Raw genomic sequence first — 14339 nt, 5'->3', positions numbered from 1 at the left:
GGATTCTTGTGCTGTAGCCTCACGAGTAGCTGGGATTACAGGCACGCACCACCACACCCTGCTAATTTGTGTATTTTTAGTACAGACAGGGTTTTGCCAGGGTGGCCAGGCTGGTTTCGAACCCCTGACCTCAGGTGATCCACCCGCCTTGGCCTCCAAAGTGCTGGGATTACAGGCGTGAGCCACGGTGCCCGGCCTCTGGGGTGCTTTTAAAATGTTCCCTGAACAGAGCAATTTGTTCAGACTCTGGGGGACTCTGCTTTGTATTACAAAATGCCCCAGGTGAGTTGGTGTGTGGCCAGGGTGAGGCCTGTGAAGAGCCTTTACCCACCTTCTCTGGGTGGGGGCCCATTTCTGTCCCCAGCCACTGCTCCAGACCCCGCGGGCCAGCCCTGGCGCCTTCCTGGGCATCTCAGCCCTGGTGCACAACCTCTGTGCCTCTGTGGATGTGCCCTGCGGACAGCTGCCTGGAGTCAGCTCTCTAGTGAGGATCCTGGGAGATGCCTTGGGTGAGGACTGTACCATCCAGGAGCCCTCGGATCATGACAAGGTGAGGACATCCAGTGTCCTGAGTACCGGCTTCAGTGCACCCAGTGTGGCCCAAGCCAAGCAGCAAGCTCCAGGTGGAGAGGGTGGGGATGGGTTCCCCCCATTCCCTGCTTCCGTCCTTCCTCCTAATCCCCATCTCCCCTTTCCCCCTTCACCCCATCCCCCCACCCTCCTGCCGGCCCCTCCACGCCACTTCCCCTCCCCACGCCACTGCCTCTCCCCACACCAGTCCTCTCATGGTCCTGCCTCCATCTCGATTTAGCTCCAGCTTGTGCTGAAGGCGATCGGCAACGCGGGCTTGGCAGCCATGGCTCTCACCCCCACACTGAGTGCCTGTGCATCTCTGAGAAGCAGCGGCCCCGAGATCCGGCTGGGGGCCATCCAGGCCTTCCGGAGGGTCCTCTGCTCTGCAGATGTGAGTCCTTGTGTGCTGTTACACTGGGTTGGGGTTGGGTGGTGGTAGTACTCGAACCACAGTTTGCTAAGTCACTTCTTCATTTGTTCATTCATTTATCATGTATTTAATGAGCACCTACTATGGGCTGGGTACTAGTGTGAACAGGTATCTAGGTCTAAGCTTGTGTGTAGTGTGGGAAGCAGATTATTTATCAAACACACAAACAACCATATGATTACCAGTGCCATCTGTGCCCCCCTTCTAGTACAGCGTTTGTCAGACTATGGGCCATGGGCCACTTCCTGGCCCTTTGTCTGTTTTTGTCAATAAAGTTTTATTGGAACACAGCCATACCCACTCATTTATGTGCTGTCTGTGGCTGCTTTCCTGCTCCGCCTGCAGAGTCAACTCACTGCAACAGACCGCATGGCCTGCAGAGTCTAGAAGAGTTCTCTGTCCCTTTACAGAAAAAGTTTGCTAATCCCTGGGCCAGTACCTCCCTTCTTACTCAAAGTCGCAGTCCCTTCATTGACCTCCCAGGCCCTGAGGAATCTGACTTCTGGACCTCACCTGCTCTTTTCACCTCCCATCCCTCCTCCCCAGTACATTGCCCTTTCTGTTCTTCCTTAAACACTTGTGACCCTCTCTTGCCCCAGGCCCTTTGCCCGTGCTGTCCCCTTTCCTGGTACACTTTTCCCCCAGATGTCTCCAGGCCTTTCTTTTTCACCTCCCGTAGGTCTTAGCTTAAAAGGCACTTTCACCCTGTTTCCCCATTTCCCCATTTCATTTTTCCCTCCATAGAGTTTATTACCATCTAACTTTCTTTTTCTTTTTTTTTTTTTTTTTTTTGAGATAGAGTCTCACTCTGTCACCCAGGCTGGAGTGCAGTGGCGCAATCTCTGCTCATTGCAAGCTCCGCCGCCTGGGTTCATGCCATTCTCCTGCCTCCTCCTCCTGAGTAGCTGGGACTACAAGCATCCACCACCATGCCTGGCTAATTTTTTTGTGTTTTTAGTAGAGATGGGATTTCACCATGTTAGCCAGGACGGTCTCGATCTCCTGACCTTGTGACCCTCCCGTCTCGGCCTTCCAAAGTGCTGGGATTACTGGCATGAACCACCGTGCCCGGCCACCACCTCACTTTTTATATAGTTCACATGCTAATCTCATTGACTGTCTCTCTGCACTAGGATAACAGCTTCAGGTGGACAGGAGCTGGGTTGGTTTTGTTTATGGTTGTCACCTAGCACAGTGTTGTGTGCACAGTTGCTGCTTAGTTAATATTTGTTGCATGGATGGATGGGTGGGTGGATGGATGATGGGTGGGTGGCTGGCTGGCTGTGGAGGAAGCCAGTAGGTATTGAGGGAGTCACAATGTGGGGAGGTGGCTTGCTTAGGAAAGGGCCCAGGAAGGCCAAGACATTTAAAGACCTCCTGTGTGGCAAGACACTACGCTGTTTTTGTAAATACTTTTATTGGAATGTAACCATGCCTATTTGTTGGGGAACTGATGAGGCTCTCTAGGCTGGGGCTGGTAGAGACTGGGAATTAGGCACAGTCAGTGAACCCCTGCTACCTCCCACAACTGTGCCACAGGCGAGTGTGTGTCGGGGAAGCCTCCCACAGTGGGGACATCAGGACAGCTGGGGCTAGGCGGCAGGTCCACCTGCTGGAGCCAGGGACATCATACTCCTGGGTGGAGATAAGTGGGCCTTGGGTGATGGCCTTCCTTCTGCCCGAGCCAGCGATCGGTGCTCTCCCGTCTGTACCAGTCCCCGGAGGAGGATGCTGAGATCCGTATCAATGCCTACCTGGCCCTGATGAGATGCCCTAGTGAGGAGGTGTTTGCCCAGGTGCGGCGCACCCAGGCAGGCGAGCTGTCCACCCAGGGTGAGCCATGGGTGTGTGTGTGGGAGGGGTGTGGGCAGGGGTAGGACTGGGAGGGCACCTCCTGGAGAGTGCAGGGGATTTGAGAGCATCCTCTCCTTCCACTCCTCTGGTATCCTCCTGTCTTCTTGTTCCCCTATTTCTCTACCATACTGTCTTGATAAGGGGCTATATATTCTTCCCTCCCCCACATGGCAATTCTAGTCCCCATTCTGCTGTTGAATGACTTTGGAGAAGTTGCTTCTCTTCTCTGGTCCTCAGTTTCCTCATCTGTAAAATGGGATGGGAATCAGACCTCTTTTAGCTCTGGCCAGATCACGACACAGTATCCTAAAGAGAGACCTAAGATAGAAGAGGGATGGCGTCGGTAAATCTCAGATCCCTTCTGGAGTGAGACAATTCCCTTTATACAGGCACCTGAACCCACAGACGTAAATTCAAAAAAAATAAATTCGACTGATGGTTGAAAAAATTTCCATAATGCACAGTGGGGTGAGAGCCTGGAGCCCGAGAGCCCAGGTTCAAATCCCAGCTTCACCACTTCCTTCCTGTATGCCTTTAGATAAGTAAGTAAACCTTTTTGAGCCTCCGTTTCTGTACCTGTATATTTTAGGTACAGATAAAATATACAATAGGGATAATGCTAGTACCTTCCTCATAGAATGTTGCAAGCATTAAATGAGTTAATACACAAAGACATTTAGAATGCATAGTGTGTCATATGTATGACTGTTGCTTTTAATGTTATCACTACTAGTATTATTAATGCAGTATAGCTAGATGATCAAAATTTTAAAGCATAGGCAAGGGACAAATGGAAAATTAGTCTTCCTTCCTTTTCCCCCCAATATCTTCCTGTGTCCTGAAGATACATAATGTGAGCAATTCTCCTGTACATGTAATACATACATAAACATACACTTGTATCTCCTTAACGGTAGCATCTCAGGATCATGTTCTACTTGCTGTTGTGCTTTTGTGCTTTGTTTTTGTTTGTTTGTTTGTTTTTGTTATTTTTTTTTGAGACGGAGTCTTGCTGTGTTGCCCAGGCTGGAGTGTGATGGCGCGATCTTGGCTCACTGCAAGCTCCACCTTCAAGGTTCATGCCATTCTCCTTCCTCAGCCTCCCAAGCAGCTGGGACTACAGGTGCCTGCCACCACACCCAGCTAATTTTTTCTATTTTTTTTTAGTAGAGATGGGTTTTCACCATGTTAGCCAGGATGGTCTCAATCTCCTGACCTCATGATATGCCCACCTCAGCCTCCCAAAGTGCTGGGATTACAGGTGTGAGCCACCGCACCTGGGCTTTTTTTTTTTTTTTGAGACAGAGTCTTGCTCTGTTGCCCAGGCTAGAGTGCAATTGTGCGGTCACGGCTCTCTGCAACCTCTGCCTCCTGGGTTCAAGCAATTCCCCTGCCTCACCCTCTTGGGTAGCTGGGATTACAGATGTGCACCACCATGCCTGGCTAATTTTTGTATTTTTAGTAGAGATGGTTTTGCCATGTTGGCCAGGCTGGTCTCGAACTCCCAACCTCAGGTGATCCATCCACCTCAGCCTCCCAAAGTGCTTGGGATGACAGGGGTGAGCCACTGGGCCCAGCCTCTTGCTTGCTTTTTGTCTTTAACATGTCTGGGAGCTCATTTCTCATCTATAGCTCTTATAGACTCTCATCTGTGGCTGTGTGGGTGTTCCACCAGAAGTTTGTACTATAACCCATTTTACTAATCTCCATTGATAGACCTTTAGGCTGTTTCTGGTCTTTTGCCATTAGAAGCAACAACCACAAGCCTACCTGCACAGCTACCTTTGGCCCTTGAGCTAATCTCACTTTAGGATAATTTCCCAGAAGATAAGTTGCTGTGGTAAAGGGTATGCACATTTAAAAGTCTGATGTGATGTTGTTGAATTACCTTCTGAAGAGATGGCACTATTGGAAGATACAGCTGTCTGCATTAGGAGTTTCAGGCCTGGAGTGTGATGGGTGCCGAACCCCTCCTCAGGGGATCAGCTGAGGGGCTTAGTCTCCACAGTGGCCCTGGGGTACCACCTGATGTATTGCCCAGTGGGAACAAGTGGCCACCTTATCCGTAAAAACCCACATTCTGCTCTATTCTTTGATAGATTGTTCCAGAAGTCCCTGACTGGACCTTCTAAGAGCCCGGGACAATGTAGGGAGGCTTGGGGGCTCCCTGTAAGACTCTAATATTCCCCGTTGGACTCAGTCCCATGAGGCTCTCATTTGATCTTTATCCCTCCAGGGACCCTCATGGGTCACACGTCACCTTTTGCTGATCCTGAAACATACAGTCTTTTAAGGTCTAGGCTCTGCTTTTAACTGATCTTCCCAAAAAGCCCTGCAAGGTACTTTGTTAGTTCCTTTTTCAGATGAGAAAACTAAGGTTCCAAGAGCTGGAGTGACCATCTAAGGCCGCACTGGTACATGGTGGAACTAGGATTTGAAATCAGGTCTGACTTCCCATTTTCGCTGATGAGGAAACTGAGGCTCAGAGAGGCAGAGGGACCACCTCAAAGTTACACAGCTTTTGAGCTTTGGGGCTGGGTTCAGATTCAGGTCTGACTTATGAGCCCATGACACCTTCCTTTCTCTTCTGGGAAGTGTGTCAGAATTCCATACGTGGGCTGGATTTCCAAGTTCTGTTAAGGCACGACTTGTTGGCTGCTGTTTCTTGAGAGAAGACGTAGGTCTCCGTAGCCAGGGTCCTGAGAAGCCCCCGTGTGTGGGAATTGCAGGACTGGGATGGGGGTTGGGAGGGTCTTTTCTCTGGACAGCGCCAACTCCAGGCCCTTTCCTCATGTCCCCTCCCTGCTGCCTACGACTCTATTCCAGTGGGTTCTTTTGTGTGGAGTCATCTCCTGCAGCTGCTGGAGACGCGCGACCCCCTGAAACGGGCCCTCCGGGATACCCTCCCTGAGGACATTCTCAGCCAGGAGTTCCACCCGGAAATGTGGAAACACTCGTCCTATTCTGATGTCACCTTCCGATCAGGTATGGCCATCCTGGGCAGTCCCAGTCCTGCTCTGGGACCATGAAGGTGGGGGACCCTGGAGCTCCAGCTCTCGAGAGCATACGGATCAGAGGTTGTGTCAAGGGGTCAGGTACTTACATGCTAGTCGGGTGTTATGGCTCAAACCTGTAATCTCAGCACTTTGGGAGGCTGAGGCAGGAGGATTACTTGAGCCCAGGAGGTCGAGTGTGCAGTGAGTCATGATTGCACCACTGTACTCCAGCGTGGGTGAGAGTGAGACCCTATCTCAAAAACAACAACAACGACAACAACAACAACAAAAAAAAACTTGCTGTTTGTTCAAACTTTTTTTTTTGCAATATTTCCATAGCACCTGCTGCTTTTTTAGAGAAGTCTTATCAGTTATTTTATGGTATTCAACTGAATACTTTTATCTTTTCTCTAAATTGGCTCTTTGTACCTTAGATTTATGTTAAAAAGGGAATTGTGTATCACTACCATTAATAGAAAATCAATTTAACTCTCTGTAAAGAGAAGGTAGTCCTAAAAAGAAATACTGTACACCCAGAGGTGAGTAATGAAACAGATATATTTGTATATATGTGTGTGTATATATGTGTGTGTATATATATGTGTGTGTGTGTGTATGTATATATGTGTGTGTGTATATATGTGTGTGTGTGTGTGTGTGTGTATTTATATATGTATTTTTTGAGACAGACTCTCGCCCTGTTGCCCAGGCTGGAGTACAGTGGCACAGTCTTGGCTCACTGCAACCTCCACCTCCAGGGTTCAAGTGATTCTTCTGCCTCAGCCTCCCGAGTAGCTGGGACTACAAGTGTGCACCACCATGCCTGGCTAATTTTTGTACTTTTATTAGTGGAGATGGGGTTTCACCATGCTGGCCAGGCTGGTCCCGAACCCCTGGCCTCAAGTGATTTGCCCACCTCGACCTCTCAAAGCTGGGATTACAGGCATGAGTGTAAAACACTGTTTTATTAAATTCTCCTGGATTCTGTGGCTTGCTGAGGGCTACGAATTTTGAGAAGAGTTTTTTCCTGTGTTAAGAAGAGAGATTAGCCCCACACTGAGACTGCCTCTTTGTTGTAATTAAACAGAAAGTCAAAAAGGGAATCTCTTTCAAGCTAAGGCTCCAAAACTACCTCAGCCATTCTTGGAAGCCTGGGGTTGGGGATTGGGTGATCTGGGTACCTCCTGTCTGCCTGTCAGCAGAGGTGGGTGTGTGTCCTGGACTCCCTCTGTTCTTGAAAAGGCTTAAGGCTGTTTCCCACCCTGGCCAGGGAGAGGTGGGAAGACACACCTTGTGTCTGACTGTGTCTCAGGGTATGGCCCCATGGTAATAACCAGACCCCACTCTGAGTGTGCACAGAGTGTACTGATGTTCTTTTCTTACTCCTAGTATCTGGCAGCCTGGGAGCCAACGTGGAGGGGACCCTTCTCTTCTCTCCTGCCTCCTTTCTTCCCCGTTCTGCCACAGTCAACCTGACCATCCACACCATGGGCCGTGCTTTCAACCTCTTGGAGGTTAGAGGGGAGGCTTGCTGTAGCCTTTGCAGGAACTCTCCTAGACTTGGGGCCAAAAAATAACCCAGTCACTTATCTGTCTGTCCATCCATCCCTTGACTCCATTGCTTAATCTCCTCCCCCAGTATCTAGTCACCCACCCACCCATAGATATGTCCATACTGATTTGCTTTCCAGGAAGCTGATTTGCTTTCCAGGAAACCAGGGCGAGTATTAAATGACCAGCAAGTAGGCAAGGCTAGGAGCAAAACTGCACATTTATTTTTGGTCTCCCAGTTTCAGGAAGGAAGGTGTGGGGGAGGGGTGAGGTCCGTCGGAGGCAGGGGAGGCCGGGGGAGTCAACCGGTGGAGCTCTCCGGCGGAGTTCCTACAGTCTCCACAGGACTGAGGGCTGAGGAAGTGCGCGCAGCGCGCCCGCTGAGAGCGGCTTTTATGTCCTGGGCCTGGGAAGTGGGCGGGCAGTGGGCGGGACGTAGGCGGGTCAGGGGCTGGGCAGTGGGCGTGGCTAGGCAGGTTCCGGTTTTTCTCTGTCAGAGGTCGGGTTGCGCCTGTGCAGTCGACCTGTGTCTTTCCCGGGCGCGGGAAAGCTGATGGTGAAGAACCCGCCAAGCTGACGGTGAAGAACCCGGAACTGTGCCATCTTGCCTCCGTTCGTCCAAACACATACATGTATCGATTCACCTACATGCCTCCATCCCTCCCTCCTTCCATCTATCCATTCACCTGCTCATCTGTCCATCTATCCATCCACCCACATCCCTCTCATCCATCCACCCACCCACCCATCATCTATCCAGCCATCACTCATCCGTCTACCCACCCATCATCCATCCACCCACCTACCCACCCATCCATCCATCTATCCATCTATTCACTCATTAATCCACCATCCATCCATTCACTTATTCATCTGTCCACCTGCCTACCCATCCATGGACGTACCCACCCTCCCATCTGTCTGTCCGTCTGTCCATCCATCTATGTAATTTCCCATCCATCTCTCTGTCTACTGTCTCACCTACTCATCTGTTCATCTGTTCTCCTACTCATCCATCTTTCATTCACTTAGTTATCCATGTCTACCCACATTCATCCATCAGTCCATCCTCTGAATCACACATCCATCCATTATCCATCCATCATCCATCCATCCACTCACCAGTCATCACCAAGGGCTGGTCTCTGGTGACTTCTCTGAAAATGCTATCAGAGATGTCTAGATGGAAAGAGGTAAGAAAGAATAGATGATAAGAGAAAGGTCCATAAGAAAGGAAAAGCAGATGGATGGATAGGAATAAGGATGGATAGAACAAAGGAAAGAAAAGATGGAAGGTGGAGAGGCAGATAGATGGATGCATGGGAAGGACAAAAGGATAGGTGAACAGAGGAGTGCATGGATGGGCAGATGGAAAACTGGAGGGACAGAAGGAAGGATCTGTTTATTCACCTATCAAATTTTGAGAACCTCCATACCCAAGTCAGGTCATGCTGGTGCCTGACTAGTGATTGAGACACGAGTCCTTGGCCGTATCATGGATCTTTTGAGGAAGACACACGTTCCAGTCTGAGTATATTTGTGTGGGGCAGAGGAGGTGGGAAGAGAGTGACATGGGAGTTCAGGGAGGGCTTCCCAGAGGTGGTGACATTTGATCCAAGTTTTAAAGAATTGGCAAGAATTCTTGACGTGTGGCATCTACCAAGCAGATATATAGAGAGTGATGGATTTCCCAAGGCCTTGTCCCTGAACCTAAGCCTAGGTGGGCACCAGAGAGCCTGGAGTGGCCTGCTCAAGCCTTCTGGGTCCCCCATTCATATCCCCAGCCTGACAGCTCATCATCACCCCTGTGACTGAATTGTTCCTCCCTGAGCCCCTGGCTTCCCTTCCTAGCTTGGGCTCCGGTTGGAAAATGCTGAGGAAATTGTTCACAGGCTGTTTGGCAGGAAGTCATTCTGGGGCCAGGAAGACAGGAGAGAGGCCAAGCCAGAGAAGCCCCCAGGGCCAGAACGAGGGCCTGTACCACAGCGAGCCAGCCCCGAGTGTCCAGGAGACAGAGACAGAAGGATGAGAGACCTACAGCAGAAGGTAAGGGAGGTGGCCACACCCACCCTACTCCCCCAGGCAGGCCCACCTCGCTTCATGCTTGGGCTTTTGAACCTGAGACTTGGGTGTCTGTAAACTCTGACCCTGTCCCCTCCTTACAGAACCGAGTGGCTGGTTCAAACCTGAGTAGTCAACTGGCTTTATTTGGAAAACTGTTGCTTGAAATAGATCCTATGCATGGGAACGTCCCTAAGTTGTAAGTGTACAGCTTGCCTGTCCACCACCTCAACACATCCACGTCACCAGCACCCAGACCGTCTTCAGCTCCCAGCCTCCCCTTTGTCATCCTGTTCTTGTTAATACCCATACTTAACCAGGGGTAACTACTCTTCTGACTTCTGGCAGCATCAATTCGTTCTACTTTTTTAAAATGAGCTTTGCTGAGATCTAATTGACACACGGTGAACAGTAGTACATGGTTAAGGTGAACGGCAGTACACGGTTAAGGTGAACTATTTGATATATTCTGACCCATGTACACACTCATGAGATCATCACCATGATAGAGCTTATGAACATACTCATCACCCCCAAAAGTCTCTTCCAGATCCTTAATAATCCCTTCCTCCGGCCAGGCGCGGTGGCTCATGTGTGTAATCCCAGCACTTTGGGAGGCCAAGGCAGGCAGATCATGAGGTCAGGAGATCGAGACCATCCTGGCTAGCACAGTGAAACCCTGTCTCTATTAAGAATACAAAAAATTAGCCGGGCAAGGTGGTGGGTGCCTGTAGTCACAGCTGCTCGGGAGGCTGAGGCAGCAGAATGGTGTGAACCCAGGAGGCGGAGCTTGCAGTGAGCTGAGATCACACCACTGCACTCCAGCCTGGGTGACAGAGCGAGACTCCGTCTCAAAAAAAAAAACAAAAAAAACAAACAAAAAAAAACCCTTCCTCCTGCTTCTCCTCTGTCGCCAGAAACTAGTGAGAGGCTTTCTGTCACTGTAGACTTGTTTGTATTTTCTAGAATATTACGTAAATTAGATCACACAACATGTCTTATTTTTTTTTTTTTTTTTTGGGAAACAGTGTCACTCTGTCACCCAAGCTGGAGTGCAGTGGTGTGATCTTGGCTCATTGCAATCTTTGCCCCCCAGACTGAAGCAGTCTTTCCACCTCAGCTTCCAGAGTAGCTGGGACTATAGGATGTGCCATCATGCCTATCTAATTAAAAATATATATATATTGTAGAGATGGGGTCTCACTATGTTGCGCAGGCTGATATCAGCCTTCCTCGGCTTATGCATTCCTCCCAAAGTGCTGGGATTACAGGTGTGAGTCACTGAGCTTGCCAACATGTCCTTTTTTAAAAAAGCACGTACTCTTTTTTTGTTTGGCTTCTTTTATTCAGCATAATTATTCTGAGACTCACCCATGCTATAGATTATAACGTAGTTTGTTTCTTTTTATTGCTAAGTGGTATACCATTGTATAGATATACCACAGTTTGTTTCTCCACTCACCTGTGGGTCGACATTTGAGTTGTTTCCAGGGTTTGGCTATTAAAAATAAAGCTGCTATGAATATTTGTGTACAAGTCTTTAGGCATGTGCTTTTGTTTCTCTTGAATAATTAGTAGGTGTGACTGGATCATATGGTAGGTATATGTTTAATTTTTTTAAAGCTGCTAAACCATTATCCCAAGTGGTTGTACTATTTTTGCATTCCCACCAGCAGTGTGTGAGAGTTCCAGTTTCTCCACATCCTCACCAACACTTCGTATGGTTAGACTTTTTAATTTTAGCCGTTCCAATAATGTGTTGTAGAATCTTGTGGCTTTAATTTGCATTTCCCTAATGACTAATAACATTGATCATCTTTTCACATGCTTATTTGCTATTGTATGTCTTCTTTGGTGAAATGTACATTCAAATCTTTTGCTCATCTTTTTTTGTTGGCTTGTTTCCTTATTATTGAGTTTTGAGAATTCTTTCTATATTCCAGAAACTTGTTGTTGGTTTTTTCTTTTCTTTCATTTTTTGGAGGTGAGCTCTGGTTCTGTCATCCAGGCTGGAGTGCAGTGGTGTGATCATAGTTCACTGCAACCTTGACCTGCTGGGCTCAAGTGATCTTCCTGCCTCAGCCTCCTGAATAGCTGGGACTACAGGCAGTACTGCCACACTTGGTGAAGTTTTTTTCTCTTTTTGTTGAGAGGGGGGTCTCACTGTGTTGCCCAGGATGATCTTGAACTCCTGGCCTCAAGTGATCTTCCTGCCTTAGCCTCCTAAAGTGCTGGGATTACAGGTGTGACCCACCATGCCTGACCAGAAACAAGTTCTTCATTAGATATGTAACTCAGAAATATGTTCTCCCAGTCTGTGGTGTGTCTTTTTGTTCTCTTAATGGTGTCTGTCAAAAAATAGCAGGAAGTCTTAATTTTGATGAAGTCAAGTTTATTAGTTTCTTTAACTGATAGTGCTTCGACTGTTACAGCTGAGACGTTTTTGCCTGATGGGATGTTACAGAGATCCTCATAGGACGTTCTGCAGACCTCTGAGCACACTCTCTATTCAGCTCTCTGCTTTCTGGTACCCTGCCCTGCAAAGTCCAGCTGCCAGGGTCTCCCCACACCCCCAGCTCCTCAGTTCAGGGAGTCCCCCAGCTCAGCCTCCATTCCCCTTCCTTGCGCTGCAGCCTGGACACCGTCTCCAGGTGGGAAACTGCTCATCTCGCTTGTTTCCATCTCTTGGAGTGCATCATCTTGGGTTGTCTGATGTCTGTGTCTTGGGGACCATTGTTAAGCCTGTGTCATCTGTGCTACCAGCTGCTCCATGTGGGAGCTTGAACCCAGTCTTCATTACTCCAATTTGGTCAGCAGCAGAAATCACATCCAGTTCCTTTTGTAAATATTATGTAGATGGAATCATTCACAGTGTACTCTTGTTTTTAAGAGATGAAATTCTCATATGTAAAAATAACCATTTTAAAGTGAACAATTGGCCGGGTGTGGTGACTAATGTCTGTAATCCCAGCACTTTGGGAGGCTGAAGTAGACAGATGACTTGAGCTCAAGAGTTCGAGACCAGCCGGCTCAACATAGTGAAACCCTGTCTCTATTGAAAATACAAAAAAAAATTTGCTGGGCATGGTGGTGCACTCCTGTAATTCCAGCTATTCTGGAGGCTGAGGCAGGAGAATCACTTGAACCGGGGAGGCAGAGATTGTCAAGAGCCAAGATAGCGCCACTGCACTCCAGCCTGGGTGACAAAGACTGTCTCTCAATAATAATAATAATAATAATAATAATAATAATAAATCGAATAGGGCTGGGCGCAGTGGCTCATGCCTGCACTTTGGGTGGCTGAGGTGGGCGGGATTGCCCGAGGTCAGGAGCTCGAGATCAGCCTGGCCAACGTGGTGAAACCTCGTCTCTACTAAAAATACAAAAATTAGCCAGGCACCTATAATCCCACCTACTTGGGAGACTGAAGCAGGAGAATTGCTTGAACCCAGGAGGCGGAGGTTGCAGTGAACCAAGGTCTCGCCATTGCACTCCAGCCTGGGCAACAAAAGTGAGACTTCGTCTCAAAGAAAAAAGTGAACAATTCCATGGTATTTAGTGTAGTCACCGTACTATGCCACCACCACTTCTGTCTGGTTCCAGAACATTTTTATCACTCCCAAAGGAGACACTGTATCCATGAGTCAGTCCCCAGCAGCTCCTCCTCCTAGTCTCTGACTGCCACCAATTTGCTTCCTGTCTCTGTGGATTTACCTCTTCTGGATATTTCATATAAATGGAACCACATAATATGTGACCTTTGTGTTTGGCTTCTTTCTCTTAGCCTAGTGTTTTGGAAGTTCACCCACATTGTAACGTAGCTCAGTACTCCATTCCTATCTAAGGTCAAGTCATGTTTCATCGTATGGATGTACCATGTGTTTATCCATTCATTCACTGATGTACATTTGGGTAGTTTCTGCCTTTTGGTGACTAAATAGTGCTGCTCCTGTAGTTGTTTTTGTGTCTGACTTTGGTTTAAAATTGGTGACATTTTGCTATGCTGTTGTTTGTATTTATAACTTGTTCCTTTTCATAGCTGCATAGTATTCCATTGTGTGAACTTAAACAATTTCTGTATCCATCAGTTGCTGGCTATTACAAACAGTGCTATGAAGACTCTTGGGTCTGCTTTCTTAGGGAACGTGTGCATTCATACCTGTCAGGCATACACTTAGGAGTGAAATTGCTCAGTCTTAGGGTGTATATATCTTTAGCCTACTTTTTCTCTTCTTATTATCACTTGAGTATTTTCTTACTTAGAAGCTCAACATGTGCAGGTATTTTAATATTCATCCTATGGGTAGGGACCACAGTTTAACTAACCATTTTCCCATTGATGGAGTTTTAGATTATTGACAACATTTTGCTCTCATGAAACGTCATTACCATGTACATCTGATAGTGACAAAGGTGGATGGTTGGGACATTGGTTCACTTGGTCACATGTTTCCTAACCACCAAGTATAAAGCCAGGGCCTGAGAACACCAGGATGAGCAGGGCAATAATCTTTGCTGTTAAAAGCATCTTGGACTAGAGCTGGGGGCAGCAAGAGACTTGAAAGAGGGAGATGGGCTAGGTGTAAACAGTTTTTCTTAGAATGCACCATCCCCTTGGTCTGCTATTTTCTCACTTTTCCTAGAGACTCACATTCCGAGAAATATTCTGCATGAGCGCAGTGATGAATGGCAGCAGATACTTGGCCTCAGTGTTGGAGAGACAATAGGGAGTGGTGGGGACTGTGGCAGACAGAGGAAGCCCATGGCCCAGCTGAAGTGGCAGCCACTGCTCAACTCTGGTTCTTTGGTGCCCCTTGTTGTGGGGAGGGTGGGCAGCCCGATATTTCTCTTTATAGAGAAGCCGGAGAGCTGGG

The 14339-nt window shown here is 48.2% G+C and overlaps 1 protein-coding gene across 1 annotated transcript in view; it reads left to right on the top strand.

Moving 5' to 3' along the window:
- The window catches only part of LOC111555239, a 151804-nt gene that overhangs the window by 33511 nt on the left and 103954 nt on the right, over positions 1–14339 (top strand). The window contains exons 11-16 of the mRNA XM_031934456.1: positions 365–550; positions 812–964; positions 2692–2836; positions 5684–5842; positions 7243–7367; positions 9256–9450. Coding sequence (XP_031790316.1) covers positions 365–550; positions 812–964; positions 2692–2836; positions 5684–5842; positions 7243–7367; positions 9256–9450 — 963 coding nt within the window. The remainder of the gene's footprint in view (positions 1–364; positions 551–811; positions 965–2691; positions 2837–5683; positions 5843–7242; positions 7368–9255; positions 9451–14339) is intronic.

The sequence above is a fragment of the Piliocolobus tephrosceles genome, chromosome 17, assembly GCF_002776525.5.
Source record: "Piliocolobus tephrosceles isolate RC106 chromosome 17, ASM277652v3, whole genome shotgun sequence".
In the NCBI taxonomy this organism is placed as follows: Eukaryota; Metazoa; Chordata; class Mammalia; order Primates; family Cercopithecidae; genus Piliocolobus; species Piliocolobus tephrosceles.
This window is presented reverse-complemented; position numbering and strand designations above follow the sequence as displayed.